The sequence below is a fragment of the Hydractinia symbiolongicarpus genome, chromosome 4 (genome assembly GCF_029227915.1).
Source record: "Hydractinia symbiolongicarpus strain clone_291-10 chromosome 4, HSymV2.1, whole genome shotgun sequence".
Lineage (NCBI taxonomy): Eukaryota > Metazoa > Cnidaria > Hydrozoa > Anthoathecata > Hydractiniidae > Hydractinia > Hydractinia symbiolongicarpus.
In genome coordinates, this window is record NC_079878.1 from 14,404,305 (window position 1) to 14,430,632 (window position 26,328).

A 26,328-nucleotide genomic window follows, 5' to 3' on the forward strand; every position below is an offset into this window, starting at 1 on the left:
TGCAGATGCATTTGAAAATTTCCGGGACGTTTGCACCGAGAACTATAAGCTGTACACTTCTACACTTCCCCAGACCTAGCCTAAAAAATGGCACTCAAACAGACAGGAGTCGAGCTTCTCACAGATCTTGACGTCTTATGTTTGAAAAGGGTATGGAATAATGCAAGAGGAATAACGTAGGCAGTACCCCTCTATGCCAAGGCCAACAACAAGTATAAGGGTGATCAGTATGCTCCAGACGAAAAATTCTCGTCCCTGCAGTGCCTCGATGGAAACAACCTCTATGGCTGGGCCATGACTCAGAAACTACTAACACATGGTTTTAAATGGGTACTTTAAGGGTGGAACCCGCTTCAGCAATCATCTCATGGACGTAAAGATGGGAAAAACAGGGGTCAAAATACTGAAGCTTGTGTATTTTGGGCAATCGATCCTAGTTCTCTCCAAGCAGATCATACGACTAAATGCAGCCAAAATGTGATAGTAAGCTAGAACTCTGCTATATAGATACAGACAGCTTTGTCCACATTCGAATGGAGGACTTCTGCAGGAATATAGCTGCAGATGTAGGGACACGCTTTAATACAAGCGCATTTAGAAAGAAGACGCAAGGCCACTTCTTATTGGAAAAACAAAAAGGCATAAACGAATAAAGGAAAAATCATTACAAAGTGCATTACAAAAGTATGAACCTACAAAAGTCTCTCGGAGATAAAAAAAAACGAATAGCAAAGGGTGTAAAGAAATGCCTCACGGAGAAGTCTATTACATTCAAAGACTACAAGCGATGCTTAGAGGAAGGTATTAATGTACACGCGAGATCATCCTCATCCAGCAGAAAAGTCATCAGGTCTACACCCTAAAAGGGAACAAAATCGCGCTAAAACGAACTGCTGACAAGAAGCTCGTACAGCCAGATCAGATTAGAACACCAAGGAAAAACCTAAAGACAAACGTCAGGCGGTAACAAAGGCCCTGCGTCAAGGTAAAACACACCTTGAAGAAGTGTAACGAAGGTTTCGTAGACAGGGCGCTGATAAAGCGATAAATTTTGTTCAGCGGGAGCTACGCGATAAAGGAGAAAAACGGCTCAAGCCCTCTCTTTACATGTAGTAAGCATGTATGCAAATCTAGTAGGAAAAATTGTTCAACTTGATAGCGCTGAAGGTCTTAGAAAATATATCAAGACAAACCATATCATCAAGGGGAATCCTTGTGTACAACACATACCTTCAACAATACTTAGTTGTCCATGAGGAAGTAAGGTGTCAAGGGGTTAGATGAAGAATAAAAAGATGGGGAATTATCTATCAAAAGTACATAAAGGATCTTATGAAAAGTATGCGAGAAACCTTGCAAGCTGGAGGTCTATGTTTCACTATAGAATTACACCTGGTTTTACGTTTCTAGGTAGCCATGATATAAATATTTATAGAAAGGTCATTCTAATTTCACCTACAGCTCGATTTCACCTCACGTATGCGAGTTGAAGCTGGGTAAAGAGTGTTTGAAGTATGGATAAATGAAGGGTCTACCTCCATTAAATAAATAGCGACAGTACTCAACAAAGTGAAGAACAGCGGGTTATTACAAAGCCAGTGAAGCATCCAAGGAAAGTAGCACAGGGCTACAAGTTAGCGGCACTGAGGAAGAATGGGAAGAAAGATCCGATTCAGCAAAAAGGCACTGTAGAATAAGCAGTCAAGACCTCTTCTGGGGTCAGTTAAATACAGCACTCGCGATAGTAGGCATTCTTTGGTACGCGCAATCAACAGCGAAGTCGACACCAACGCGTACCAAGGTTCCAGATGCGGATTCGAAGCCTGTCGTAACTACGTCGGCTCCCTGGTGTATTAAACCTGATGATTTATCAGGCTTTTGCATGGATTAAGTATAATATAAAATGACAACTGTCACGCCCGATGAGAAAGATAATTGAAATGCTACAGGAGACACAGGTAGACCTGGAATTTACCTTCAGATATGTCCTAGTGGGGAAGAAAATTTAAAAAAATCTTTGATATTATAAAGGCGTCAGTAGAACGCACAAAACGTCATCACAGTTAAAAAAACGCATTTGTCCATCTGCGATCCCCCAGGTTGTCTATACAAACTTTTCATGGACGGAATACGCGATGCTTTGAGGTGGGATAGGGAGATAGCTTTGCGAACTATCTCGGGTGCGAGATAGCGGCAATTAATGCACTTGAATTTTTGGGATTAAATCTGCACTGGACGAAAGGCTATCAACCTACTCTCTGCAGAAAGAAAGTAGTCGCGAAAGAAAGTGACACACAGGGTATCTCGTAAGCTACTCTGGCTTCGGCATATTCGCGGCCCTTAAAAGATCGACTACCGTAACTTCAACGTAACAAAGGCACACGAAATGCACCAATTTGATCTACTGTACGTGCCACACTATAAATTACAGCAACACTTAAATATAACTTCACCGGCATCGACGTTGCTTTTAGGTTCAATTGGAAAATAAAAAAAAGCAAATTAAATGACGTAATGTTTTGCGATGCGCGATCATATCCCACAACATACCAACTTTCTTTTTTCGCGCGCGAAGCTATTGTATTTCGGTCAGGAAAATTATGGTCCAGGTCTTCGTCACATTTTTTCAAAGTTCAGGAAGAAGTGAAGGGCAAGTAAAGACGTGTTAGCATTGACAAAGATTTGTTGTCGACATAAAAAGAAACTAGGTGTATCAGGATATTTTAACATAAGCTTGCGATCTTTAAAAAATCTTCCAAAAGAAAAATTTACCCTCCTCTGGGACAGTACTTTGAACCTCAAAAAACGTTTTTTTTGAGGTTCAAAGTTCAGGTTTTGAAAACCCCCGAAAAATGTGTATTTTACAGAACCCCAGCCTACTTCGTCGAGGACTCCTGTGCGCGAACAAGTTGCGTAGATAATCATAGATATCCATAAAGCAGGGCCTCTACGCTATTCCAAGACTTTCCAATGTGATAACTGGTCTGAGTACAAGTCAGATGTGACAAAGCTACTAGAAGGCAACGGTGTAGAGAGAGGTATAAACATTTCGCTCGAGCCGTCTATCGAGTGTATGAACGCCTAGGATGTTGCCTATTTTGTCCAAGTCTGCTAGATCCAATAGTCCTAATTCTTTGATCAATTCGTCACGGATAACACCGTATTATTTCCTGCGTCTACTAGCAATATGTAGCCTCAGCTCAAATCTTTCGTAGTATGACCCATTTCGAAACCTAAATTCGTTGCATTCTGGTTCTCGTACTATTATATCAGGGTACCTCACTCTTAGACGTCGGATCATGTAGTGGTTGTGTCTCCTACCTCTCCGTGCCCGTGAGGATCATTCTTATCAACAACATACAAGACAGTGTCTATGGGAATTCGATATGGAACATTTCGTTGTTGCAGATGTTCTATTTCATTATCCTTCTCATTAAGCTCTTGGCGCAACTCGGCATCCTGATCTCTTTTTTAGTTCGAAGGTCATCCCCAAGCATCTTGATGGCTTTCTGCTGCTCACCGTTTACCTAACGAAGTTCTTTAACCTCGTTCTCCAGCATACGCTGTCACTGGCTATAGCGATACACAATAATAGTACAAGCATCATATTTTTATACTCTACTCTAGGATGCTGTAGCCCCTTGGATGTTCAAGCCTTACGGTTAAGCAAGCGGTATTAATTTTCTTAACCCAGTTTGATGGACTCCCAGATCATGTTGGCTTCGTCATGGATCAGCCTTATGTCCGGTCTCTCGTGAGGGTACCAATAAAAAAGCTGATTTTCTGTCTTCAAAGGTTCTAGGCTGTATAAGACTGTGTAAACAATCACAGGCTGTGCTTCCTATGCCTCCCTGAGATAGCTAGTTTGCGTAGGGACTGTCTTCACTTGTCAAGGTTTTGTCCGCGATGCAGTCATCTACGATAAATAGTGTCTCCTCACCAGCCAGTAGTCGAGAGTTTCGATTCAGTTGAAAGGCTGATCTTGGAGATATATGAGGAACACATAATCGTCAATTTCAAGGTGAAGTACGTCGAGTTTTATCTTATCGTCGGAAAGACGATGGTGGTGTTGTAAAAATGCCGCTTGTGCTTGTTTTTGAGAAGGTCTAACACGAGCTTTGTTTTTCCACAGCTCGTGGAGCATGAAAAATAGCTGTATGAGGGTTTTTTACATTATATAGGCTTTTGGGCATTTATGTAGTATACTGATGAAGCAGACTAGACAGAGATGTATCGGTTACCTTTCGATATATTCTCACCTGCCCATATAGGCTGAGTATTGGTATAGTGCAGCCTTCCAGCTAATTCTTTAAGTGATGGTTCCTCCCTATCTTCCCAGTTCGTAATAGGGATGTTGTGGTCAATATGCCACTCGCCTTCATTGTCCCAAGACATTCCCTTCGACGAACTGTGCTTCAAGCGATGTAATATCACAGCCTAAGTATTCTGTAGAAGTTAGTTCCTTATTCTCCTGCAGAACTTGACGAGTTCGACTGCTAACAATGTCTGCGAGATGCCCATTAGGGTCGCAAATGGGAAATCGCCTCCTCTCTTTACAATGTTCGCACATTTGATCGCCTCCGCATTTTTGGCATGTGGATCCTTTCTTACCATGGTGACAGATACTCCCACCTCTGCATTTTTTGCGCCTTGATTTCCGTTTGCCATGTCTGCAAATTTGACTAAGTTCGCATAGCTTTCAGTTCGATCTCCAGGTGCCACATGGACACTTGGTACGTTCCTTTGAACCCTTGGCAGCATCTAGGAGGCACTTGATGCATTGCTTAGTCTACTGTTCATTTATTGCAACCTCGTCCCCAGGCCTTGTTACATTTATTGGGACCCTAAATTGTCTAGAGGTTCAAAGTGTTTACATCTTGTGCATTTTCTGGTCTCTTCCATTTTTGTTGTTTTGTGAAATAGAAATTCACAAAACTCTCCGGAAGTTTTTGGCCCTTTTGAGGGTGTGAAGTCACATATTAAGCCTTTCCCGAATTTGGTGTTTTTCGAAACTTGTTGTCAGGATTCAGTATAACTAAATTATCATGCATGTGAATTTTTTTTTAGGAAATCTGTTTTGGAGTATTATTATTGCTGTGAAATGCTTTCTAAATCTTGACTTTTTTATGAAGCTTATAGATTAAACATTGTAGCAGGTGTTGATTTTAAAATTCCAAATTTTTGCGATAAAATAAACAAGACGCATGATATACGCAAACAACCTCGCGAATAAAGTTTACAAAAAGCTGTCTATCAAATTGGGATTTTTGTTACGAAGTTAGACACGACATATTTTACTATTCAGATACGCAATAATATTTGTTACACACTTATTTTTCAAAATTGATTTGTGAGACCTTCCTGAACGGAAAATTCCTCGAACTTTTAATTTTCGATGGGTCCGTCTTGGGTGAACCGACTGACAGGAAGAAGAAAGACCACAAACCCACAAACCCCAAAATTTGCGAAATTCATTAATTCAGTTAATTCTGCCTACATTCACTTTTAAAAATTTTGGTGGAAACACCTTTATTTACTAGTTAGTTAAACAAGTGTTTTGAACACTTGTCTTATCTTTTTAAAAAAGAAAAAAGAAAAAAAAAGTAAAAGTAGTTACCAGGATGAGATTCGAACACACGACGACTCCCGTGTCGGTGCTCAGAGAGGCAAAAATTTCCATTCTTGTAGGACACATTTGCGTTTTAATACAAGCTCACGAGCTTGTAATAAATAACCTTGGGAAGAATTGATTTAATATTTTTTACAGAGTAACAAACATACGAGACTTATTAATAAATTATTAAGAAGAGTGGCACTGTCACAAAAATAATTAATTCACAAATTTTCCTCCAAAGAAAGAATATTTTGCCAGAAGAACATTGAAGTTTGTTAAGGATTACAGGACCCTGCTTTTAAGTGTCAATATTTTATTATATATAAAAAATGTTTAAAACGCAGACAACCTCGTCTTCAGGACTTGTTAGGCTTTTTAAATTTGGACGGCTAATATAAAATATGCATTTTTTATAAGGTGTTCTAAATCATGGCGAGATCTCGCCTAAATGAGGCAAGTAGCCCGCTCGCCTCCCCATATGAACAGCCCCTTGGAAAAAAATCCTTTGTTGTTATGGAGCCTTATTCTGGTCTGTAAAATACAAAAGATGGGGTAATTGTGAACTCCCAGTCACAAAATTTTAAATCTGACAAAGATTCACTGCCCAAAATTTCATGCTTCTATCTTCAAAAGCACATTTTGCCATTTCAAAAGCACAAAATTTTACCATATTTTTGCACGATGATTCGCCTTAACTATACCAAACTTCCTGACTTTTTTTGGTTGTCTGTCTCGTGAATGCGCTTGATTAACGTGTCCTGCAGGGATTAGGTCTTGTTGTGGTCGGAGGGCAAAGATATTCTCCTCCCACTGTTGTGCAAGCTTTTTATTTATTTATAACACTATTCTCTTCATCACACTTGTGTGTTGTCAATAACTTTGATCAATTGCCGCAATATATATCTGGTCCTTATTTTATAAAAGCACGTTTTCACGTCTTTCCTGCGAAGTCAATGACTCTTTGGCGCAGTAGATTACAAAAATCGCTGTACTTTCTTACTCAAAAGACAAATTATTCTCGTGCAAGAATGCCTCCAAAGAAGAAACAAGAAGAGAAAACAATTTCTTTGCTGGGAAGGTTTGGAACGTCACTTAAAGTTGGCATAGTTGGACTACCAAACGTTGGGTAAGAACTATGTTTTCCCCAGGAGGTCTGGACTGGTATGACGAATACAAATATACTATAAAATTTTGTTTATAAGAACACGAGCCTTAAATTTATTTTTATTTAATGACCACCAGTATCATTAATTAAAAATCTCTTCAACAGTCTTCCATTAAAAAAAATTATCATGTTTTTTGATGTGAAGATGCAACAAGAAAACCACTTTCACAACAAATCATTTTCTGGGACAGGTGGTTTGAGTGCATCCAAGTACCCTCCAAAGATATTTCATGGGTTCTTCTTCTTCTTATGACTCAGAAAATTCATCTTTTACCTCTTCCTTACCCTCATCCAGATTTCATCACTTCCTCACCGCTTCTTTTTTCCTGTGCTTTTATTTGTGTTGTTGGCCTTTTTGTTTGCCCCCAGGTTTTCCCTTTTAATTTTCTGCACTTCTCTCTTCTCTGATTTTTTCTCTTTTTAGCTCATCAATTTGCTCCGCTTGAGTCATTACCTTCCTGCGCAGGTCGAGTTTCCTTTGACTTGACTTAGGCTTGTTAACAGGCCCTTTTATTTTTTCCAAGTACAGCTCCTCAAAACATTTGTGGTTTTTTAGAGTCCCAACATTTGTGGTTTTTTAGAGTGACAGCACTATTTATTCATAGAGTAGAAACATTCTCAACAAGTTCTAACTCCCACCCATTCGGTACCCGGTGGAAAGCTGATAGAGCTTTGTTTGGATAATCTCCAAGGTATGTTAGATGTGCATATTTTAGCTAGCCTTACAAATATCGAGGGATATACCCTGTCTATTATTTCAAGAAGGGGTCATGGCTTAGATGGGGAGTCCTAGAGTATTTAATGTTCATTTTAAGCTAGACAGACCCAATTAGGGCCCACGCTCCACTAGACAACTGTTGGCAACATCCAACGACCCACACAGTGTCATTTCCCTAGTTTTCCTCGCATGGCTTGGGTTAACCCGGGGCTATGGTAACATTCACTCGCCCATGTGGTCTCCCGCAAACGTGCAGGAGTTATAACCACTAAACTACGGCACCATATGTTGGTAAAAAGCTCATCGAATTGGAGGCACTCAAAGATGAGGAAATATACAAGTGGAAAATGATTCTGCAGAAAGGATGTTGCTTTGATTCAAATTTGATCTGCTATATGAGGAAAATATGGCAATATCAACTGCATCAGTCCTTGGTATAGCTAGGTTTAAGGATAGTGTCAAGTACTTCATTTGTTCCACCAATTGCCTATCAACATTTCTGAATATAAATATTTAAATTATACTTAAAGTTTTTTATGCATGTGTAAATGGTGTCTTGCTCAATAACTGGATAGAAATAATGAGTGTAAATGCATATCCTGTGATATAATTTAGTTTCAGTTCAAGCAGGCTTCTTGTAGGAACTGCTGAACATTTTGGCTCAAAAGTTAAACACTTAAGTTGCCCAAGTTACATGTGACAGGTCAATTTTCTTTGAAATGTCAGCTGTTTAATTATCCTTAGAAGAAACAAAGCTTTCTGGAATTGTACCACTTTCTCCAAATGTGCTAGATCTCAAGTGTTTGACATTGGAGCTTCTCCCTTATTGATTGTGATTTTAGAGATTTACTGACAATACTAATGGATTTTTTTCCCTTTCTGGAGGCGGATTCTGGAACTGAAAAAGTACTCCATGGTGACTCCACTGATACCTGAGGCTGTATTTTCATCATGGCCAAGATTGTCCATTGCACTGTGAATAATTTACCCTGAATATAATTTCCCACCAATAGATATACAATTATCACCAGCACCTTGTATGACACAATAGGCCAGGTCTCTCCATTTCACTGTAGCTTATATACCTAATCCCAATCTATTATCACTTGTAATAAACTTTTTTGAAAGACAAAACCTGTAAATGGTTTTTGTGTTTACCGATGTGCATTGGTGTAGCTTTCTTTCCATTGTTAAAAAGGTAGTACATTACTTGAAATGCAGTGAAGCACTTCCTTTCTTGGTTTTCTATTATCTTGGCCAATTTGGTGGTACGTTTTATTTAAATTTCTCAAAACTCAAAATGAGATCTGCTGCTGATTTATACGAACCAAGAATGCCAAAATCGAATTTTCAACATTCTTTAATTTTTCAATGCAAATCTTTATTGGATCTTTAGATTACTCGCAAAAATTTTTTGTGATTTCCATCTTTCTTTTGGTTAGAAAATACTTACCCAAATGATTGATCAGTATAAGTCTTTGTGATTTGATTAGTCAGAACTGACCCTATACTTTCATAATTTAAAACTGTACGAAATAATGATGATGTTAAGTTCCTTATCTAATACTTCTTCTATACTGTCTTACGTTATAAAAAAGTATTTCAAATAATTCACATACAGTACAGTCCAGATGTAATTGTACGCGTACACTCAACTTGCAAAAATAATGGCTTTCATTCAAAAAACAATAGGATAGCAAGTTCCTTTAAAATTGCGCGAAAATAATTGTTTCGTGTTAAAAACAAAAGCATAGCAAGAAACATTGTTTATAAACAATACTCTGCGCGAGAAAAAATTAAACGCGAAGGCCATTGAATTTTTATTTTTTTTAACCACGAAACTAATTATAGTAACACGATTTTAATCTCAATATATTTAAAAAACACAAACTCTTTTAAAAAACAACAAATCCAGTGATCTAATTATTTAAAAAAAATAAACAAGGAGAAAAAAATAAGCAAGGAGGTTTAAAAGAGAAGGAAACACATCTTCGCAAAAACATTTCTATCGCTGTTTTTCGTTTTTAAATTTTTAAAAATCGATCTAAAAAAAATTTATTTCGCCGTTTTTCGTTTTAAAACTTTTATAATGCGATCTAAAAAAACATTTCTATCGCCGTTTTTCGTTTTTAAACTTTTAAAATGCGATCTAAAAAAACATTTCTATCGCCATTTTTCGTTCTTAAACTTTTAAAACACGATAGAAAAAAGCTTTTCTATAGCGGTTTTTCGTTTTTAAACTTTTAAAATGCGATCTAAAAAAAACATTTCTATCGCCATTTTTTGTTCTTAAACTTTTAAAACACGATAGAAAAAAGCTTTTCTATAGCGGTTTTTTGTTTTTAAACTTTTAAAATGCGATCTAAAAAAACATTTCTATCGCCGCTATTCGTTTTTAAACTTTTAAAGTGCGATCTAAAAAACATTTCTATCGCCGTTTTTCGTTTTTAAACTTTTAAAATATAAATATAAAATAATAATAGGCTCTACGGAAGAGAGCAAATGTGACTCAACTCTCTTCTTGTAAATTATTTTTTTTTTGTTATTAGAAAGTCAACATTCTTCAATGTGCTAACGAAAAGCCAGGCATCTGCTGAGAATTTCCCCTTTTGTACCATTGGTAAGCCTGCCATCTTACTATTTTCTTTACCCTTATCTATAAAATTTCTTCTCAAATAGTTTCCCATATTTTAGAAAGAAGGTTTCCTTGTTGATTAGAAATATTTAAAATATAAAAAATGTAATGATTTGTTGAAAATTCAAAACCCTTCTGAAGTAAAAAAATGTCCTTGTTTTTATTTTTAGATCCCAATGAAAATAAGTATTCTAATATTAATTTATACGTACCTAGAGAAGTATTTTTTTATACTTTAATTCATATTTTTATAGTGTCTTAACTTCTAATTGCTACAGTGATTTCAGAACAATTTTTTATTTTTTACGTAGGGTACCTGTTCCGGATGAGCGTTACGATTTCCTTTGTGATTTTCATAAACCAGCTAGGTAAAAAATAAAATTGCAGCATTTCTTTAAGGATATGGTATGCCCCTTATACTTAAAAAACGGAATATTTTTTTTGTATTTTACTATTCTTTGTGTTTAAATGTGTTTATTTGCATCCTAAGGACTTACATCATACAAGTTAGTATTTTACCAAACAGAAAAAATCACCACCACTTTATACCACGCTCAAGCCAACAAGTTTATCTAAAAGCCTTTTCCTTTTTGCTGAAAAAAATTAGCCTTTGTATAACTTGTATACATCATTGAATAGGTATTTAGAAATGTTTACATTGACATTGACATTATTAAAATTAGATGCATATGCATTACTGCTGAAAGTAAAATAATTTGCTGCTAAAATTGATATTGCTAATGTATTTTATTTTAACAGATCAAATGCTTAACTTGTGTTGTTAATTTGTAGTAAAGTTCCAGCATTTTTAAATGTTGTTGATATTGCTGGTTTAGTAGAAGGAGCTAATGAAGGACAGGCAAGTGTCAACTTTTTTGGTTATTTTGCTTTGTTACACTTTCATACAAAATTTCAAAATAATTATCAATTACACTGAACTATCTGTACCTTAATAACCGTTTGTCGCAGCTGCTTTTTAATGTTGCAGTCTTTTATGTAATGTAATTGTTTCATCTTCAACTTAATCACGATTTTTTTTATCACTCAGGGTTTAGGGAATGCGTTTTTATCTCACATCAAAGCTTGTGATGCTATCTTTCAGATGCTTAGTAAGAAAGTTAGATTCCATTTGTAAAAATGTATTACTTAGAATTAGTTATAATTTGTGAAGAGGAAGAATTAAAAAGTACATCTGCTATGTAAGAAAAAAGTTGGAGGTTTTATTATTGTAGACATAATATTTTGTACAAAAATTGTTTTACAGGGGCATTTGATGATGAAGATATAACTCATGTTGATGGGAGTATTGATCCAGTCCGCGATCTTAAAACTATTTTAAAAGAACTCCGACTTAAGGTTCAGTTTTGATTTTATAAAAAATTGTGAAAATATTTTTTGAGATTGCATTACCTTTTTATTGTTTTTATATTTTCTGTTTTTCAGGATGTTGAATATTTCAAAGCAAGATTTGTATGTATAGCCTTTTAACTGCACTAATTTAATCTGAATATTTGCTCTCAACTTCAGACTGCTTATTTATTTTTTTTATTGAAAATCAATGTTGCATAATTTTGTTGCAAGTTAAGGGATCCTGGGACATAAAATAAAAATCTCTCCTTTGTAACTAATAATATTCTTAAATACACTATGCTCTCACCTAGAAAGGTCCTAAATACTGTTAAATTTGGGAGTGCTGACATCGGCAAAAATTAGCAGCCTTTAAGATTTATACTACTAACAAAAAATAAAAATAGAATGGTAAGATATTGCTTACGACGTTGGGAAATGCGATTTTCTTAGGTGACAGTTTTTTCCCCAATTTTAAAATTTCTATTACGTTGCCCAAAAAAACATAGGAACAAGAAGTAGTGCTTAATCAAATGAATATTAAAGCTCCGTTTCATTAAGAATATTTATTGCATGCATTACTGTTATACATAGGGCTTACCTTTCTTGTCAGAATGGATGACGACTGTCATATTTTTCACGTCTTTTGACTTTTTATTTACTAATCTCAAAATCAAAAAATCAAAAATTCTCCTGGGGAGAAGGTTGCTTTTTAAGGTTTTGCTGAGGTTAAATGTTAAATAATTGAGGACATAAACCAGCTCTCATTAGAAGATGATGAACTTCTTTATACAGCACAAAGAAAATTTTATAGATCATATCCAAATAACATTTCATGCCATTGTATAAAAGTCCCCAATTAGGGTATCAGCCAACCAAATTGAAGAGGTGGCCATACAACAAAAAACTCCAGTGAGCAAGGCAAAAACTTTGGAAACCCAACAGGATATGCAATGTGTCAATCCATCAACCACTGGGCAGCTAAATGCCTTGACAGAGCTCTTTCAAATTCCCCACAAAACACTTATCTTCAATCTACTACTGCTGAGTATTCTGAAACACTTACACAGGAAGATGCCCCACATGACTAAGAAGTGGTAATGTATCAGTCTGATTTATTCATCCTCATCAAGTAAAAAGCCTTCTAGCAAAATCTCTTAACACTGCAATTCTTGACAGTGGAACTTTCAAAATTGTATGTGGAAAAAAATGATGTGATATTTTCACTAAAAATTTACTAACTAGTGAAAGATGCAAGGTAGATGTTACTTCATTATCTAAACATCTAAAAATTTGATGATGGAAAAAAAGTTCAATCCAATATGCCATTACACCTGCTCCTATTTAAAACAAAAACATTTGCACGGATATTGTTGACCAAGACATCCCTTTTCTACTTTCAAGAGGCATGAACAAAGTTAGTTTTTCAAATGACACAGCTGGTGCCCTTGGACAAAACATTCCTCTCACACTCACCACGATGGGACATTACACCATTCCATTCCTATATTAACATCAACGAAAATACTTCAGAAGCTTAAAAATCAAAATCCAAAGTCAGTAACCTTGACCATCATTGCCAGTTTGCACATGCCCTTTAAAAAAAATTACATAGCTTAATAAATCTGCGAGACAACCATGGGAAAATGATAATAACCTTTTAACAGCACTGAAAAAAGGTATCTGAAAACTGAAAACTTGTGCACTTTACTGCTCCGTACCATCAAGATCAGTTTTTGGTTTACCAACGGCTACAAAATTCCAGGAAACTGTTGCATTAGACCTTCATTTTTAGAATGTAAAATAATTCTGCACCTAAACGGCCATCTGTCAGCTGCAACACAGATACCTAACAAAACACCAATGAACTATTACGAAAACGATTTTAAAGGGATTCCTGCATTGAAAATTATATTTTCCTATGTTGTAGAGGATAAAAAGTTGTTTATCAAGTCCTTTGGAATTTTTTTTTTTATTCTCAAGTTATTCAAGATTTAAATATTTAGAATCTGAGAACTTCAGATGTCATAAGTATTTTCTAAAAAATGTTGACGTTACATTTCTACCATTAATTAAAGATGAAATCACTTTTAAACTACAACACTTTACACATGTCAAGATATCATCAAGAGCATAAGTCCACACTGATAAAAAGTTTTTATATTTTGTAAGCAAGATATTTAAATTATTAAATAATGCTTACTACCTTATTACATCATCAATAATGATGTCATAGGGTCAAATAGAAATCTTTGTAGATATCTTAAAATAGAAAAAAGATTTTTAAAAAATTCTAAAAAACTTGATAAACAACTTTTCATTCTCTTTAATATACAAGTGAGTAACTTTATTGTTGTTTTCCATGACTTTGGAAAATTGCCCAGACCTTTCTTTGTATCAAAACAGAACTTGCAGTGATGACCGGATTTCAGACAGATTTTTGAAATTTTGGTCAAATTTCAGAATTAAAAGAAGATTAAAACAACAAAAACTATGAAAAAAAATAATTTAAATATCTAATTTAGGTTAATGATCAACTAAAATAAACAATCCATAGGTTATTCTACTCACCTTAAGAATTGTACTTTTTCAATTAAAAGACTTGTAATTCTTAAGAAATTGATATTTTGAGCCTTAAATAATTATTATCAAGTGATTCATAATTAATAGTTGAAAAAGTTGACTATTTTAACTAAAATTGTTAAAAACTGTGATGACTTGTAAAAGATCCACCACTGACTCAAAAGCATTTGCAGTTTTCATATTATATTCTACCCTTTCTCAACCTTATATGTTATAGCACTTATTAAACGCCTACCTCAACTTAGCTGGCAACCAGGCACCGTAGAATAATATTTCATCTCACACTTGAATTATTTTGTTGGCATTAATGTAATGAAAGTTAGGTATTTTTGCCTGTCACCATCCAAGGATCAAAGATACTCCACTAAAAATCAAAATACTTTTGGTGTATTTTTATTTCAGTTCTAGGATCTCTTGAATTTGTGTAAAATTAAAACAAGTGGGCACACTAACCCAAAAAAACATTACCTACCTTTTTATCAATGGGAAGGGATTCTTTGTAATGTTATTTCCTGCTATGATGATTGAAAATTTATTTTAGTGTGAATATGGTGAATAGTTGAAAGTATAATTTTAAAAATATAATTTTTTAGAATGACAATGAGAAGAAATGTATCAGGGGTGGAGACAAGAAACAAGCAGAGGAGTTTGTAAGTTGTCAATAACTTAATTTTTGACTGTTATGGCATATTCTTTTTCTGTCTGAGATATATAAAAGTTCTTCAATTTTATTCTCTACAGAAAATTGTTACCAAAATTTTAAAGATTCTTGAAGAAGATGAAAAACATTTACGTTTCATAAATGATTGGAATTCTGTGGAAGTATGTATTTTTTTGTTTGTTTATGTGCTTGTTTGTGTGGTTGTTTAAGTAAAACAAAAAAATTAGGTTGTGTAGCTTTTTGGGTTTTTGTATTACTTTTAAATATTTTTGTGACATATTCTTTGTTACTGTAATTTAAATATTTTTTTGCAGATTTTGACATATTCGTTTTATGTAGATAGAAGTTTTAAATCGTCACTTACCAATCACCGCAAAACCTATGGTATATCTTGTGAACTTATCAGAAAAAGATTTTATACGCAAAAAAAATAAATGGTATTGGTGAAATTTTTTATCACAGACATAAAATGTTTGTTTCAAGTGCAGCAGGTCAAGGTTCAATTTCTGCATTTTTAAAGTTTGAAATATAAAACATTATCTCAATCATTGTTGAAGAAACTTTATTTTTGAGTAATCTTTTTAGTAATTTATATACCCCTTTACATTTTCTTCTTTAAGACATATCCTTCACCTAAAACAGTTTTGGATAATGCATATTTTGGTATCCTTGTTTTTCTAAAATGAAAGAACACAGATTTTACAGTTTTGTTTAGTGTTTGAATGCAAATAATAGTATTATTGTAAAACATAAAATGTACCTGCTTAAATGCACTATCTATCCCACTAATTGTACCTAGGCCTAATGCTGTCTTACATTGTATTTTTTGTTTGTTAAGGCTTGCTAAAATTAAGCAATGGATAGATGAAAATGATCCTGGTGCACAACTTATTCCATTTAGTGGAGCATTTGAACTGAAAGTGAGTGAAAATTGTTTTGAATGTTAACTTTCTCGTATTTATAGAATTATTTTCCCAATGACCTATAAAAAAAATTCACGTAGGCTGAAGAAATTGGAAAAGAGAACCGATTTTATAAAGGATTTCATCAATGCGTGGGTTCAGAAACTAGTGTGGGTTATACGCAAATCAAAGGCATTTCCTTAATTTGGCTTCAATAATTTTAATTTTATTATTAACATTCCCTTTTGTACTGATTGAACACACATTAAGAAATAAGCCTATATTTTTGAGTTCACACATTTTTTATGACAAAAATAACAACCTGCTTGGAAATTTTTAGCTTAGTTTGGTGTTTTTAGGCATGAACAAAATAACATGTCATTATGATTTTTTTTTTAAATAGGCATTTGAAATGGAACCTGAAGAATTTCAAAAATATTGTGAGGAAGTAAAAGCACAGAGGTTTGTTGTTTTCTTTTATATTGACACCATAATTGTGTGAGGAATATTCATGTGTTTAAATAATGGTAATCACAAATTATAAAGCCTTATATATTTTTTTATATTTACTAAGTATACTAACTTTTACAAGTAATAATTTTAAAGAGTTGTGGATTTGGGCCAATAATTGTAAAACATGCAGAAACTTGATTTTTCTAAATTCAGGAAAAATATGTCACAAAAATTTGATGCTTGTGATTTTTTTTCATTAATGCATGTGTAAACTTGGTAAACTGAGGCTAGTTTAGAAAATAGTAACCTTTTAATATTTTTACTCAATGTGAATTAATGGCAAGGATTTTGTTAGAAGTGCACATAAAGTTTGCCATTGAAAACTAATATTTTTATGAAAGAAAAGTTTACCCTCTCATTGTTTAGTGTTCTTCCAAAAATTATAAAATCTGGCTTCAATTTGTTACAACTGCAATATTTTTTTACTGCGGGAAAAGATGAAGTCAAAGCCTGGACTATACAAGTAAGTGAACTCTTGAAATTATTGTTTTTAAAGCTGAAATTTGAACGACTTCTGAAATTTACCTATGCACTGGTAAACTGATATTTCATTTCAACAGTTATTTCATATCTGAACACCTTTTCTTACAAACTATAGGGATGTGACATAATTTGGTACTTTCTGATGCTTTAAATTTCTTTTTTTATATTATATATAAAGTGGTTTACAGATGTCTAAGTTTAGTCTTATGTTTATTATACTTTTTTTGCTAATAGAAAGGAACAAAAGCTCCTCAGGCAGCTGGAAAAATTCATACAGATTTTGAGAAAGGTTTTATAATGGCTGAGGTAGGTTCAAAGTAATATTTATGTGTGTACTATGATTTCAGATTTGTTTACTATTTAAAGCCGTGTAATCACCGTGTTGGCAAAGTCTCAACAATGATAAATCTTTCAAAGTTCCTGCTCATTTAAAGCCAAGACAATGGTACTGGATTGTTTGCATGTTGTAATCCTCTTTTTCTTTGCTCTGTAATACGAGTGTCACAACATGGCCTAATTTTATGATTTTTGTTGCTGTATGTTTTTTGGGTTTTTTTTCTGTCTGTTTTCAATTAGCCATAACTACTGACTTTGACAATTTACTGGGGAAAAAATTGTAACATCCAATTAACCACTCTCTTTAGAATCTGGAGACAGACATCGAAACGCCTAACTGAAAAGTCAATAAATTTTATAATTATTTTTATCCAGGTTATGAAGTATGATGACTTTAAAGAAATTGGATCTGAACAAGCAGCTAAGGTAGGGCATATGTAATAGCATTCGCATAAAAGGAAATCTTTAAGGCTACTGTAAACGCAATGCACTTAAAGAAATCAAAAAAAAACAAACAAAAATTAATAACAAATGTTTTTCTTTTTTTCCATCTACTTAAAAATTTTTAATTTGTTATTTCTGAAAATTTAAGCAAGTCACAATCCATTCCTTGCTAGCAAGAAAAGAAATTAAAAATTTTTTTTATCACCTCCAGTTAAAAGAAGAATTGAAATCTCTTGCTAATCATAATGACTCATGTTACTCCTGTTTTTCAATAATTTATTTTAATTTTTATAATATTGTAAACATATCATGCTTAATAGTTGACTTTTTCACAGTGTTGTTTTTTTCGTGCACTGTGCTGTCCATCTTTGACCTTATTCACAGAACTATAAATGGTCTGTGGGTGAGATGGCTTTCATACACAAGCCTATTTATCTAGGTTTATCTAGGGAGTTTTTTTGATTTTGTGGCTAGCTGAATTATGCTCAAGATATTACATCATTAAGTCAAAATTTGATGTAAAGAAATACACTTTGTAAAAAAAGTAATGTAACTCCAAATCAAGACTGTAATAGAAAAAACCTTGTTATACACGTGTATTAGATTCCAAATCACATAGAATTTCATGTTGGACAAAATTTAAAACTCTAGGTTACTGTCATCAATACTTTTGAAGTACTATAAAAACGCAGCATCTTAATTTTGAAGTTAATTTTCCTCAAAAATTGTAATATATTAATTTCTGGTTAAAGAAAGACTTTATTTTATATTTGACTTTCTTGTAGTAAAACTGCTTGTACATTGTTTTAGGCGGCTGGCAAGTACAGACAGGAGGGTAAACAATATGTAGTGAATGATGGCGACATTATATTCTTTAAATTTAATGCTGGCTCTGGGCTTACTGCTAAAAAGAAATAGAACCAACACTTTTGTAAATTTTTTGAAGATATAGAAATATATAATTTCTAGCTTTTATTTGTGGTTTTGTGAATAAAGTTAAATGATGGAACTGTTAGGGTTTAAAAGAAAAGTTTTATAGTGTGAAGAGAGAAATGACTGATGAGAGAAATGGCTGGGTCAACCTAAATTATTTCGTGAAATCCTGTGTTAAAAGCGGCAGAAATTTGTAGTACTGATACAGCTATTGCCATGTCCAATAGGCACAGATACCTGTTCCAGAACTTGTAATTTTTTTGAAATTTAGTTGTATTCAAAACCTTGGAAGTCCCAGAACATTTTTTATACACACCATTAATTTTAATAGGTACCTGGTGATAAGAGAAAGAGATGTCTATGTTCTGATATGATTTGTCCCTCACAAAAATTAAGATAAGGGCACTTTTTTGTCCAATTTACAAAGTTGTTAAATTGCGAATTCTCCACAGCAGGTAGGCTGCACTAGACCTACTTAAGATGCGCTAGTTGCACTCTCTAACATGTCTGCTTTACAGATTAATCCACACCAGGGCCCACAAAGGCCCCAAAATTTGAGAAGAATTGCCACACTGATATCAGCAACAAGTCAAAATGATTTTATTGTTTCAGTTCACTCTCTTTCTTACTGCGGCTAGTATGTATGTTCTCCAGGAACTTGAAAATGGTCTAATTTGATACGAAATGTTGATTTTTTTTAAAATGTTCTAACCAGGCGTTATTCGCCTTTTATATTTTCTACACAAAATTTAGTTGCAGTGTAGTATTCGTGTTTCATTGTTAACACCTGTCTAATTTTTTTAGATATAACCAAGTTAAACTAAAAACGAAAACATGAAACCTTATTCAATAAAGAATTTTTAAAAAATGGCGACTGCTGTGCGGTGGAAATTGAAGCCCTTAATTGCACTTGTCAGTTTGGCACTGTTTTTTCTGTTTGCCACATTTCGGTTATACTATACTCGTAATTCTTTAAATAAAGCGTCCATACTGCACATAGAGACTGGTTCCTCTCTTCTCGATAACAACAAGCATAATGAAATAGCTTATAAACTATGGCAAGAACCTAATAAATTATCAAATGTTGGTGGTCCTGGTGAAGCTGGCTTACCTATGGAGACAAAACCAGAAGAAGAGGGTCAGAAAGGCAGAGCATATTCTGAGTATGGATTTAATCAATTTATTAGCGATAAGATATCCTTGCATCGATCACTGCCTGATCCAAGACCGAAACAGTAAGAACATTACTAATACTTGTAAAAATTATCGATTTTATTTTTGCTGTTCTTGTTAAAATGTTAGATAATTGACTGGTTCATTACCAAAACAAAGGAGAAACAAAGAAACTCCTATATTTTTCTTATGTTCCTATGAACTCCAAAAAACTTCTTTGGAAGATAGCATTTGTCTTGGACTGCAAACCTCCAAATGTAGAAAATTGAATTTGAAAATATCCAACTGTACTACACACTTTTATTTTTAGGACATTAAACATCATCCCTTATACATTAGGAATTTTTAATTCTTTCCTGTCCTCTTTATCATGTTGTTTTTATTGTGCGTAATCTGTTGATATTGTGTGTAGCAATGTCAAAGTGGGATTTTTGGCAAAATGAAAAACTGAAATCTCCTGCATTTTTATTTCAACAGAGAGTGGCAACACTGCAAATAAGTACTATAAATTAACACGGCACAAAATGAATGCGGGTTTTTAAAATTTGCGCTAATTAAATGCCCTTGATTAAAATGTAACGTAGTTATCCAGGATAACTACTAGTTAATTTTCAACTTGAAACTAAAAGTTTATAATAGGAATCACAATACAAAACTCCCACACATGCATACTTCTTCCTACTTGTTTGTTTGAAGCCAAAAGAAAAATTAGTGTGATAGACAGGCTGAAGGGTGGTGGCTGATATTGAAAACGGTTTGGAGAAAACAAGAGAAAATGGTTGTCAATGAACCCACTTTTAAAAGAAGGATACATATTTCTTGATACACATTATTTTTTGGCTGTTAAGTCAGTGTAACTAATTCGCTTAATTCAATGCTTTTATATAAGTTGTTATAGGTATTTGCAATAATTTCCTTCCTGTTAATTCATGATCGTTAAGTTTTGTGCCTCGGTAGTTTCCTGGAATAAGGTCATTCATTGTAAATGGTTTAATAGTTTGGAAATTTTCAATTTTTATGTTGCTTATTTGCATTTGCACAACAGTATCTTTGCAAATATGCTAAAATGATTTGTATGCATTAAACTAAACAGCCTACCTTGTCTAAGTACAGGGTAAAGAGTTAGAAAATACTTCTAACAAATAGCCTCGAATTGGAAATTAATTAAAATTTTACTTGGAAAGTTATGCCTAAACTTGTTTTATATGATTGTTACATGATTCCACTGAATAATATTCATTTTGTTAATTTTTCTTTTAAGGTGCACTTTAAAAAAATATCAAATCATCCTTCCAAAAGTAAGCGTCATTATTATCTTTCATAATGAGGGTTGGTCAACGTTACTGCGTACTGTGCACTCAGTTATTAACAGATCTCCTCCTGAGTTGCTCCATGAAATAGTTCTCTGTGATGATTTTAGTTCAAAAGGTAAGCTTAAACTGTATAATTCCATGTACTCTTTTTATGTTAATTTAATAAACGAAACGCAATCTTAACCTACATCTCACACTGTTTACATCTACAAAAAAGTCTCTTGATATGACAAAATACATGTTTTATGTCCCGTAAAAAAATTATTTTCGGTAACCGTATTGTAAGGGGTGGACTAATTAAGGAAAGGGTTAATTTTTTAAGATCGATGATTGGGGGGAGGACTTTTTATTCTGAGGTATGAAAAAGGAAGTCAGCATAACATTGGATAAAGAAATATGTACAGTATTCAATCCCTCCTACAGTAATATTTTGTAGCTGTTTCATCAAACTTTTACAAGATATAAAATTGTATCATATCTCAGGGCAACAATTAACACAAAACAAGCTTCAAACACCAGCTGGATCGTTTTACAATTAGGGAAATAAACTTCACCAGATTAATTCTTGTAGTTCAACTGAGCCACGTGTTTTCTTTATCGTCGGCATAGTTCTTGGTATGTTTTTTTTAAAGTTCTTTTTTGTCGTTAAAACACTCGTCTCACTCTGGGTATGTAAAAATACAGCGAAAGTGGTACAACGTATGTATTTCAAAGGAGGGCATAAACAATAGGAATCTGCATGGAATTTAACTGTACAACCTTTATAACTCATGGTCAATTCAACTGAGTTTAGGGGGAGTAAAATGCTGAAATCGCCATATTTTTTTTATTTCATATGTTCCTTTTAAACTTATCAAGATATATAAAAGTTACAAATTCGTCAAAAAGATGTCAAATGATGGTTGAAGTGTGAATAAAGGACCATGATATGGACATTTTACCGACACCAAAAAGCACTAAGGTGGATGATAAAAATAAGTGTTTTAAAAAAACTTATATTTTCTTCCCTGTCCATTAATTAGAAAGAATTTTCAGCACTAAAGTTAATTTCGTGTAACGAAAGAACTGTCTGCTATTATTAAGATCGTATTTCTACAAGGATATACTGGTGCATTCACATTTTGTCTGTTAATTAGATGTGTCTGTTTTGTATAGAGTCACCTGTACATGTGAAAAAAGTATAGGATTCTAATTATTTTTTATTACAGAACATTTAAAAGGTCGACTTGAAACTTACATAAAAATTTATCCCAAAGTAAAACTTGTACGTACAAAAGAAAGGGAAGGATTAATTCGTGCACGCGTGTATGGAGCAGATCATTCAACTGGTGAAATTTTACTCTTCCTCGATTCGCATTGTGAAGCGAATGTCGGATGGTTGCCGCCCTTATTGTCTGGTATGTGATTTTAAATTTAATTTCGAAGTTCAGTTTTTATTTAACGTCAGCTCATGGTATACAATTGTAATGAAATGTAAAATGCACGCAAAACCAAACTGCTAAATTATGTTTTTCCTTAGAAATAGGAAAAGATTATCGTAGTGTGGTTTGCCCAACTGTCGATTTCATCGATCATAACGATTTTCACTATCGTGGAGTTGATCCCTACATACGTGGAACGTTTAATTGGAGATTTGATTACAAAGAGAAACCTATCAACGCCCAACAAAAATTCGAGCGAAAGGATGAGACTGAAGGGGTAAAGTAAGTGATCATGCTTTACTGCATCAACGATTTTTCCTTTTTATAAGATGCATGTTTTTTTAGCATAAGTCACGCAGCAATTTTATTAAGCGGAAGAAGGGTTTGTGAGATAAAAATGCAGCCTAGCCAAAATTAATTGTAATAGTTAGGCTGAAGGTACCATAACTTAGCTAGCCACAACATAAAACAATGATGTTGGCTAGGATAAAAAACACCAAACTGACATGGTTAAAAATTGCGATAGTATACTTATCTTAACATGTAAAATAAATAGTACAAAATAAAAAGGCCTGAGAAAACAACAAGGTCAAAAAGGACCTCCAAACCTCCAAAATGGCTGTCATTGGCGTGGCTTTGATAATTTGTGTTCCGGTCATGTTGTCAGGCCGCGAAGAAATTGATGCTTGGTTATTCAGAAAAAGCAGGTTTATGGTTGGTTTACTAAGCGCGATTGGTTTAAAAAAACCCACGAGGTGGCTGGTCCTTTAAAATCCGTGCTATTTTCTGCGCCTATGACACAACCTCGGACACCCGACTGGTATTATTAATATAGAGTTTTGTAACTATTTTAGGTCTCCAGTAATGGCTGGTGGCTTATTTGCAATTTCACGAAAGTTTTGGGAAGAATTAGGTAAATATGATCCTGGAATGTATGTGTGGGGTGGAGAACAGTATGAAATTTCATTCAAGGTAAATGGTTAAGGAGTTGTAAGGGTTTGAAAATTTTTAGAAAATTTTTTTTCACCTGTTTCCCCCATTGTATAGAGCTTTGAACACTGATCAAGGAAATGTATGAGATAATGGGACGGTTAAAGAATGGGGATTTAAAGGGTTTTGATGACGTCATTAATCCCTCTGTTCTGAAACGGGTGGGTTGACCCAACTTTAGAAAATTGATCCCAATTTGGCCCCAGATAGTCCCTAGTTACCGCACAGTGTACTGTAGTTTTTGAGTGTACAAAAGCAACTTATCCCTAGAGTCTTAAAACACTTTCTAAAACTCCTCCAACTTTCTTTGTCCCGACTTGGTTTTAAAAACATTGTGGTTTCGTTTTTGGTCGTGTGGTTTTGTTTAGCAAATAAAATGCTTTGTTTTGATGACGTGATTTGAAAATGCAAACTAATAAAACCCGCGTACCCAAGAGTACCTATTGTCACATGACTTTTAAATAATGCAAAAATGTTTACCCTGGCAAACTTAAAAACCTCCAGAAATTTTTTTTTGGGAGGGGATTGGTTGAACGACTACCTGTATACTGCTTTAGTGTTTTTAAAAAAACATAGCTATGGATGTGTGGTGGACAAATGCTTAACATGCCTTGTTCACGCGTTGGACACGTGTATCGGAGAAACGTTCCATACACATACGACCGTCCGCATGCAGTTCTTGTCAACTTTAAACGCGTCGCAGAAGTATGGATGGATGAGTTCAAGGAGTTCTTGTATCAACGCCGACCTGACATTCGCTATCAAAAACATGGTGATATATTCGACCGTGTTGATATACGTGAGCGTAACAAGTGTAAGGACTTCAAGTGGTATTTACAAAATGTAGCCAACGATACAGTGAGAACGAGATATGAACCAGACAGGGCTAAGGGACAGGTAAAAAATAGTTATTATGATAATTTTGGGATGTTTTTATTTTTATTGTATCAGCCGAACGAGTTAAAATATATATATTTTTAATATCAAAATTGTATAAAAAAAAGTATACGTGTTGTTTGTCAAGTAAAGGTACACGTTTATTTCGCGATGTCGTTTTATATTTCATGCATTGTTTTATTCGTTATGTGTTTTAGATTCGAAATATACATTCCAACTTGTGTCTTGACACTCTTGGAAGAAATCCTGGCCAAGTAATCAGTTTAAGCAGTTGTCAAAGCCATGGTGGACAGGTTGATTTTTGAATATTTTCTAAGGACTTGTTTTTAAGTTCCTACTAATTTACTTGTTAGTTCCAGTCTTGCTTTTAAATCCTTAGCATAATTTTGCCTTTTTATGGTAATATTTTTGCATTTTGATATTTCCACTCCGAAACACAACAGCTGTCATTAAATCTGGGGAAGAAATAAACGACACTATGATAAGTCTCTGAAATCAGGCCCGCAAGAGAGCAAACATTGCTACAGTAGCCTCATCAGTGGAGAATTTTTTTTTAGCAATTTCGTTGGACGTATTTGCACGAATTGCGTCAAGAGCCGGAAGATTGTTTAGATGCGAGGTATACAGATGTTAATAACGTGTACGTTGAAAAATGTCATGAGATGGGCGGTAATCAAAAGTTTACGTATAAAATGGTAAGTCATTAAGGTGTATGTGTGAAAGAACCAATATAAATATGTTTTTTGTTTCCTAAATAAGTACTCACTAAAAAGACCTGGAGAAGCTCAGCATTAAATGCTTAAAACTCCCCATGATGCTAAAGTATCGGCAACATGTATGCTCGGGAAAGTATTATTTTCCTTAGCTCTGTTAAAAACTATAAGATTTTTGTAAGCCATGAATCAGTGAAAAAAAAGTCATGGAGGAGTTGAAATAAATATTTATATGAGCCCTCCTAGGCGAGATGGTTTATTATGCTCAACTAACTAAAATTTTTTGTTATAAAAAGTATTTCTTTTGTTCTACATTACTTAATGTTTTTATTGTTAGGAGCCAGCCCTCCTAACCGAAGTAGTTTCTTCATATAAACACAAGTTAAAAGCCGACCCGGCAAGTGAGCAAGCCCGTATACCGAGCCAGCCCGCCCACATATAAACAGCTCCTGTCACGTGCGTTTTTTTATTTATTTTAGGATACTCAACAGTTGTATCATGCCGGTAGCAGCAAATGTTTGTCTATTAATCATGATGTGAATCCAACTCATCCTATCATCGAATCTTGTAAAGCTGATGCAAAACAACAAAGATGGAGCGTACAGTTGGTGGAGAACGATGAAGTGCCTGAATGGGCTAAAATTGCCGAGGATTTTAAACCATTTCCCATACCGTAGAGAACATCGTACGTTGAAAGTTCGGTATCCAGTGAAAGTTGATATCAATCTTTCTATCATGGCTCCAGTATTGTACGAGATCTAGCGACTCAGTGAGAGAAGCTCGTATTTGATCGAATTTGTAGTGAGATCGACTAAAATTGCATTTTATTGGTCAGTGGATTACACGACTCAAATTTAATAAATGTTTTTAGTGAATTTTTAACATTTTAAAAAAACATTTTTTTATATTATTATTACTTGCTTAAATTTTCTTTCCTATTTGTCAACCTTTTACAGGTAAAAAATAAAGTCTGCAGACAAAAGTGGAATAAAACGTGTTTTTCGAATGTGGACTGGAATAAATTATTACAATTATCTTGAATGTAACCAGACGGTTTTTTTGCTGTTTTTAACTGTACTTAGCTATACGTTCAAAAATATGATAAACGTGTTATTGGGTTAAAAGATACCTTAAGAAATGTATTTTTAGCCTTCTAGTGAAATTTATGCTATTGGCTACACCTCCGCCATAAATAGCACTGACTTTTTAAATGAATAACTGAGAACGACCATGTGCAATGCCGAAAAAATCAGGTTTATCGTCGGCCTTTAGAATATAAACAGTGCAAATTCATTAGTGACGTAGCATTCGTTCTTTTTTTCGGTAAAACATTAGCCCCTAAATAGTTTCTTTTCGCATATTAAGCACCACGAAAAGTTTTACGTTAGACAAGTATTTACCGAAAGCAAACTCTATTTGAAAATATTTGTATATCCTTAATAATTATGTGAACTTTTTTATAAAATATATTTTTCATTTTAATGCTA

General features: G+C 34.0%; 2 protein-coding genes across 3 annotated transcripts; both read left to right on the plus strand.

The window, feature by feature from the left end:
• The first annotated feature begins 6,524 nt into the window (after positions 1–6,524).
• Positions 6,525–18,376, plus strand: LOC130641496 (obg-like ATPase 1). Of its 2 annotated transcripts, XM_057448311.1 has the most exons (17): positions 6,527–6,740; positions 10,047–10,117; positions 10,303–10,318; positions 10,444–10,500; positions 10,925–10,991; positions 11,181–11,241; positions 11,397–11,488; positions 11,576–11,602; positions 14,656–14,712; positions 14,804–14,884; positions 15,063–15,160; positions 15,562–15,643; positions 16,029–16,087; positions 16,505–16,601; positions 16,856–16,927; positions 17,333–17,383; positions 18,212–18,376. In XM_057448311.1, exons 1-17 carry the CDS (start codon positions 6,568–6,570, stop codon positions 18,317–18,319), a joined length of 1,269 nt encoding a protein of 422 aa, XP_057304294.1. In that variant the 5' UTR covers positions 6,527–6,567; the 3' UTR covers positions 18,320–18,376. The 2 variants fall into 2 exon arrangements, with proteins under 2 accessions (XP_057304293.1, XP_057304294.1); XM_057448310.1 differs by lacking the exon at positions 11,576–11,602 and having other exon boundaries at positions 6,525–6,740.
• A 734-nt stretch (positions 18,377–19,110) lies between these two features.
• Positions 19,111–26,328, plus strand: LOC130641495 (polypeptide N-acetylgalactosaminyltransferase 10-like). The gene is made up of 9 exons (XM_057448309.1): positions 19,111–19,569; positions 20,769–20,935; positions 22,029–22,217; positions 22,340–22,523; positions 23,096–23,213; positions 23,808–24,128; positions 24,326–24,421; positions 24,686–24,823; positions 25,321–26,328. Exons 1-9 carry the CDS (start codon positions 19,202–19,204, stop codon positions 25,516–25,518), a joined length of 1,779 nt encoding a protein of 592 aa, XP_057304292.1. The 5' UTR covers positions 19,111–19,201; the 3' UTR covers positions 25,519–26,328.

Bases quoted from the DNA above. Each gene is read 5' to 3' on its own strand.
- LOC130641496 (XM_057448311.1), top strand. From the start codon at position 6,568: ATGACTCTTTGGCGCAGTAGATTACAAAAATCGCTGTACTTTCTTACT. The intron at 14,713-14,803 runs GTAAGTTGTCAA...TATTCTCTACAG, and splicing joins AGAAACAAGCAGAGGAGTTT to AAAATTGTTACCAAAATTTT. The intron at 16,602-16,855 runs GTAAGTGAACTC...TTTTGCTAATAG, and splicing joins TCAAAGCCTGGACTATACAA to AAAGGAACAAAAGCTCCTCA.
- LOC130641495 (XM_057448309.1), top strand. From the start codon at position 19,202: ATGGCGACTGCTGTGCGGTGGAAATTGAAGCCCTTAATTGCACTTGTC. The intron at 23,214-23,807 runs GTAAATGGTTAA...AAAAAAACATAG, and splicing joins AGTATGAAATTTCATTCAAG to CTATGGATGTGTGGTGGACA. The intron at 24,422-24,685 runs GTTGATTTTTGA...ATTTTTTTTTAG, and splicing joins GTCAAAGCCATGGTGGACAG to CAATTTCGTTGGACGTATTT.